The following is a 5,852-nucleotide window of genomic DNA, read 5'->3' as shown; positions in this document are numbered from 1 at the left end:
ATAATAAAGACAAGTATTGAGTGATTGTATTTTGAGCACAAGTAAAGTAGAACCAACGTAACAGCTGTTATATATTTAAATGGTTATTTTAACTTTTGAGGGTTTTTTACATTCCGTCTCAGCTAGTGGTTAGCCAAATTAGCTGTTCATCATGATATCATCTGCGTATGCGTGAACATACAGTGGTGCTCAAAAGTTTACATACACATGCTTAAGTTGACTAAAAAGAGGATACAAAAATCATGTTTTGGAAATTTATTTTAAACCTAAATTAAAAATGAGGTAAAATCCAACCTTTAAGGACACCAATTTCTTTGTGAATGAATAACGTATGGTAATAATAAATGTTCTTTTTTAAAATACAGGGTCATAAGTTACATACCCCTGTTAAATTCCCATGAGGCAGGCAGATTTTTATTATTAAAGGCCAGTTATTTCCTGGATTCAGAATTATGCATCCTGATAAAGTTCCCTTGGCCTTTAGAATTAAAATAGCCCCCATCCTCACATACCTTCACCATGCTTGAGTAGGCATGGGATACTTTCTATAAAATCATCTCTCAATGCAAATCAAACCAGGTATTAGTCTAACTAAATAAAACCATGCCTATCTCTAAGCATGGGTGAGAGTATTGATGATGTGGGCTATTTTAATTCTAAAGGCCAAGGGAACTTTATCAGGATGCATAATATCCTGAATCCAGGAAATAACTGGCCTTTAATAATAAAAATCTGCCTGCCTCTATGGAAATTTAACATAGGGGTATGTATACTTATGACCCCTGTATTTTAAATAAGAACATTTATTTATTTACAATACGTTATTCATTCACAAAGAAATTGGTGTCCTTAAGGTTGATTTTACCTCATTTTTTAATTTAGGTATTAAAATAAATTTCCAAAACATGATTTTTTTATTCCTCTTTTTAGTCAACTTAAGCATGTGTATGTAAACTTTTGAGCACCACTGTATTGCACATGCGCAGAACGCACCGTGCAGGCAGGACGGATCGTGTACCTACACCGACCACATGAACACTGGCAGTTAAAAAAACCATATAATCACGGGGGCGGTGCCTAATATTCCCAGGTGACATGAATGCACTATAAGAGCTTTGAGTCTTGGGATCCACCCGCTGACTCAAGTGACATCACTCAAGGGAGTTTCAGACTTTGTGCAGCTCTCTCACAAAATACTTATATGTATGAAAGATCAACTTAAAGGGCCTGTGACAGGGCGCTTTGTGACCGTCACCGTAGCGGTGCGCTACTTTAACTTTAAACATTTGGACATTGACTTTCAAGATTCATAATGATATGCTAATGTGTGTGACCACATGTTTGTTTGTTGTTATTGTGGTTAGCTTTATCCGTTACTCAATTCATCTTCACAGCTCTTCAATTATCACGTGGTTTTCTAGCGCGCACTTTGAACAACTAAGACTACGGTGATATATGCATACAACGTTGAATCCATGAACTTGCTAATCTGTTAATCATTCTTATCCATCATCATCCTCTTATCTTCTTGTTATGTATTTCTGAGTTACAATAATCACATGACAATTGGTTCTTTGGTTAATCCGCTATTTGTTTATTTAGTTTATTATCAGTCATTCATATGTGCATATTGTGTTATTATCTTACCTGTGTCCTCTTACGTACTTGCAAAAGGGAGGTTGCCTATACACAGGTGCTTTCATAGCTGGGTGGACTTGCGGAGTTCACCGGAAGTGTTCCTATTTAATTGATAAACGGTTTATGGTAAACTGACATATCCTGAAGAGGTTAAACCTGTTAGGATTGTATTTATATTACTATGAGTATCTCGTTACGTTGAATAGCGTTTTGGCTGTTGTTAAAGCCGTTTGTATACTTCCCGCCTGCGCCACCCCTGTGTCATTATTGAGAATGGTTTGATCCATTTCAGGGGTGTGCTATCAGGGTATTTAAGAGGGAGGTTTCAGTTACAGAGAGAGTGAGATTGGGAAGGAGCGCCAGTTTGGTTTGGGTCAGCTCAAATATAGTCTGGTGTTAGCCGATTCCAGTGTAGTCAAAGGCACTAGGTAAACAGCTGTTCCTTAGTTGTATTTTGCTTTTTGTTCTTTTGACTCACAAGTCCCGTTCTTTTCTATTTTGAAAGTCTGAGATTATTATTATCCTTTTTGATATTTGTGTACTATGTATTTTGCCTTTGGCCTTAATTGGGAGAAATAAACATTCCCCTCTTCACTGAAAACTCAACGTCTGATTCATCCTTCCGGTTACCCACCTTACTACGGCCGCTGGCGACATCTACCCACAACAGTGCCCATAATTGTGAAAAATAAATAAATCAATAACTGTCTCTGTTGCTTTCACATGCATACAAACTTGAAACAACTATCCATGCGGTTTTGATTGAGATACAGGTTTCTGAATGTCCTCTGTCTTCTGTCTCCGGGTGAGCTGTTGATCTCCATTGCTTTCTACCTAACTAGCCAAAACGAAGTGGCTAACTGTAGCACATGCTAGCTCTTTCTCAAATGGGAAAAACATTGCTACAACACACTAGTTGACCATAATCTACAAAATAACTACTTTCATGTCACTGTTCTGCAGGCATTCTACAAGTGCCCCTCGTCTAGAAGTTTCCCAGCTAATTCTGCCTTGTACTGACCAAAGTTGGAAAAACAGTGGCTAGCTGATGTTATCATTCCCTAGGTACTGTGCAACTCCCAACAAAAATTGTAAAGAAGTGAGATGCCTCACTCTGTAGCTAAAACAGAGACCTGAACACAGAGTGAAAAAGAGGATCTGCAGCAATGTGCAGTACAACAAAAACATGGTGCATTTGGAAAATAAAACTATGTAAACCTATTCTGGTACAACCTAAAACTACAATTATGAACCTGAAAATGAGCAGAATAGGGGCACTTTCACAGGCACAAAACACTGGACGCTCTGGCCACACACCGAAGTAAGTGTAGGCGATCACATGCCATGTAGAACCGAGCCCTGACAGCTAAGGACTGGAGAAGGTTTTTGTAAATGGGTTAACGAGCTGGCAACAGGCAACAGGTGATGAGTGCTAATAGGCTGGGGATAGTGAACGATGATACTGATTGAGTAGAGAACGAGTAGTGGGCCTGGCTGAGGGAAAGCCCAGTGCCGGTATGTTAGTATTAGGAGTGCTTAAACTGCCAGCTCCAATGTCTGTGAACGATGAGGTGTTTGATTAAAGGGTGGAGAGCTTAGAAATCTGCAATATAAGTCTGTACAGAAGAGTCACCCAACCTGTCAGAAGGGCCCCAAACCTCTACTGTCACCTTGCAGGAATGTTGTCTTTGAGGGGTGGCAGACGATTGGCCGATCCTCTGCAGGTGACAAGAAACCTTGCACACCGATGGGTGGAGACACCGCAGAGTGAGTTAAATACTGCAATCAACACCTGAGATCTTTAAACTGGTGTGGGAAGACTGTCTGCAGTACCACAGGTAAAGTTTTTGGTTGTTTAAATATATGCATACATATTTCAATCAACTGCGAATTAGTTTTTCCTTTCTTGTTTTCTTTTTCCCTCTAGGTAGCGCTTGTTTTTGTTTCAGGTTCAAATTTTCCAGCCAAGTATCATGGCCTTCTTCAAGAAATTCTTCAATAATGTCATCCCTCAGAAAGACCCCGACAACAGCCATTTTATAGTGAGTATCAGGTCACCCAGCTACAGCTAGTCACATGACAGCAGGATACACCTGCTGTTGGCTAACTGCACTTTGGTTTATTATAATATCCTCCAGTTTAAAGTTTTGCAATTTAAATAACTTGAAATACATGTGGAAGTTAATGAGAAGCTGGACAGATTTTGTTTTGGACAGATGCTTACACTTGAGTTTTTGGATTTTCTATCAAAGGTGGAGTCTGTGATGTTGGAGAAAGAATGTTGATATTCAAGTTCAACACCCAAACAAGTGCACCTCGCCCGTCTGTGCTCCTTCAGAACAATAGTAGGCTATGTGTCAGATTTACCGTTGCCCTCTAGATTTTGCTGCCTTTTTCTTTAATACATACATCGCCTTTCCCCTGTCATGTGCACGAGCATGAAAGAAATAGTGTTGTGTTGCTAGGTCCCAGCTGCCTTGTTTCCCATTTACAGAGCAAGGCTATGTACAGTATGAACACCAACAGACAGAAGACTGTGAAGACATATTTGCTGCATTCGATAGATTAGAATCACAGACTCCACCTCCCCTTTTTTTTTTTTTTTCTCTAGAAAATGACTGACTGCCATCTTTTGTGTCAATCTGCCCTGTAATGAAACTGGAATGAATCAAAAATGAAATGATGTGTAGCTTTAAATAACTGATGGTTTGTGTCAGCAAATCCGTACTTCTGGCTGTTCTAGGTGAAGGACAAGCCCAAACCCCCCTATTACGGAACAGTCACTCCTTATCCAAACTTCAACGCCACGAGTGATGCTTCCACTCTTCAAAGTGCCATTAAAAGTAAAAGTATGTGTGATAACCCTTAAAAATGATCTCATGCCTTTTTTTTTTTTTTAAGTTTGGGTTGTTTCCAAATGTCTTTGCAGATGGTGTGCAATTTTAAAGGTAAAGAACTCTAACAATTAAAATGTGAATAACATTTCCTCGAAACGTAAGCCATTTTAAACCGGATGAAAGTCGAGCTGCCCTTCTGTTTTTATTCTAAGGTTTTTATTTTTAAAGAGTAAAATGTTCTTTAAGCGCTTTAAAGAAAGTAAAGTACAATGTATCCCTCACAGAAGTGGACAAAGATGTGATTTTTGCCATCCTGGTGAAGAGAAGCAACGAGCAGAGACAGAAGATCAAGGCTGTGTATGAAGCGTCTGCTGGGCAGGTGAGGGATCCCTTTCTCATGAAGACAGAGTTGAGTGTGGTCAAATAAGCCTGCTCCATATCTGCCAGAGCAATGAAACATAAGCTTGCATTGGTTTACAGGCTATTATGTTTTAGCATGTCATAGATGAACAAAGTTTTAAAAATATATATTTTTTTTATTACTAAAGTAAACCTAATAAAGTTTTAGTAAACAACAATTCAATACATACCTCACCCAAATCTAGTTTTATTGTTCCTGCTTGTAGTTGTGTTCCACTCGCTGTCGGTCAGGTCGCGTGATGAAGACTCCTTTAAAGTGCTCATATTCACGCAAATATTGTGGGATCCCACATGACACAGAAATCCATCTTGTCAGGCTTCAACTTAATGCATTTGTGTCTAAACTAGCAGCTCACAGAACCAATCAGCATCCGGTCTGGAGCTATTGGCAGCTACGGCCGTGGCTTAGGTGTGTGACTGTTTCTGACGTTGCGTGGCAATGATAGATGTGATAGACTGTTCATCAAATGACCTGCCAGAATTATAATTCTTTTTTTATAAATGTATAGTCCCTGCCCTTTCCCAATGATTCTCAGATGGTTCAATGTAACAAATCACAATGGTGCATCAGGTTACACAGCGACAACTGTTCAGCTAAATGTTATGTCTTGCTTCAAAGCTGCTTGCTGTAGGTTATTTATTTATTTTTCTTTAAAAAGACTTTCTCACTTTGGCACACCTAGTGATGATACCAAAATAGGCAGTGTGACAGATGTAATGTAAAAAAAAAAAACAACCCACACTGGTTTTAATTTTCTGCAGCAGTCTTAGTCTGCTTTAAAATGCCATGATGCCTTGGTGTGTCTTGCAGAGTTTGGATAAAGCTCTGCAGTCAGTTCTCCGCTCACATTTGGAGGATTTGGCTCTGGCTCTGATCTCAACGCCCGCTCACTTTGATGCCTACCTGTTCAGGAAGGCTACAAAGGTAAATATAAGGGCCTTATGTACTATATATAT

General features: G+C 39.3%; 1 protein-coding gene and 1 long non-coding RNA gene across 6 annotated transcripts in view; one reads left to right on the top strand and one right to left on the bottom strand.

The window, feature by feature from the left end:
- Window positions 1-5,852, bottom strand: part of LOC116704389 (uncharacterized) — a 15,031-nt gene that overhangs the window by 7,329 nt on the left and 1,850 nt on the right. Inside the window, exon 2 of the long non-coding RNA XR_004335668.1 lies at window positions 182-188. This is a non-coding gene — a long non-coding RNA (uncharacterized LOC116704389). The remainder of the gene's footprint in view (window positions 1-181; window positions 189-5,852) is intronic.
- The window catches only part of LOC116704380 (annexin A1), a 7,833-nt gene continuing 5,393 nt past the window's right edge, over window positions 3,413-5,852 (top strand). Inside the window, exons 1-5 of one of the 5 annotated variants that reach the window (XM_032539813.1) lie at window positions 3,413-3,476; window positions 3,570-3,680; window positions 4,382-4,481; window positions 4,760-4,854; window positions 5,707-5,820. In XM_032539813.1, coding sequence (XP_032395704.1) covers window positions 3,612-3,680; window positions 4,382-4,481; window positions 4,760-4,854; window positions 5,707-5,820 — 378 coding nt within the window. In that variant the 5' untranslated portion in view covers window positions 3,413-3,476; window positions 3,570-3,611. Of the gene's footprint in view, window positions 3,477-3,565; window positions 3,681-4,381; window positions 4,488-4,759; window positions 4,855-5,702; window positions 5,821-5,852 lie in introns of all 5 variants that reach the window. The other 4 variants (XM_032539812.1, XM_032539810.1, XM_032539811.1 and 1 more) reach the window with 4 other exon arrangements.

Source organism: Etheostoma spectabile, chromosome 16 (genome assembly GCF_008692095.1).
Source record: "Etheostoma spectabile isolate EspeVRDwgs_2016 chromosome 16, UIUC_Espe_1.0, whole genome shotgun sequence".
Taxonomy (NCBI): domain Eukaryota; kingdom Metazoa; phylum Chordata; class Actinopteri; order Perciformes; family Percidae; genus Etheostoma; species Etheostoma spectabile.
Note: the sequence above shows the minus strand (reverse complement) of the source record. Positions and strands in the feature narration are given on the sequence as shown.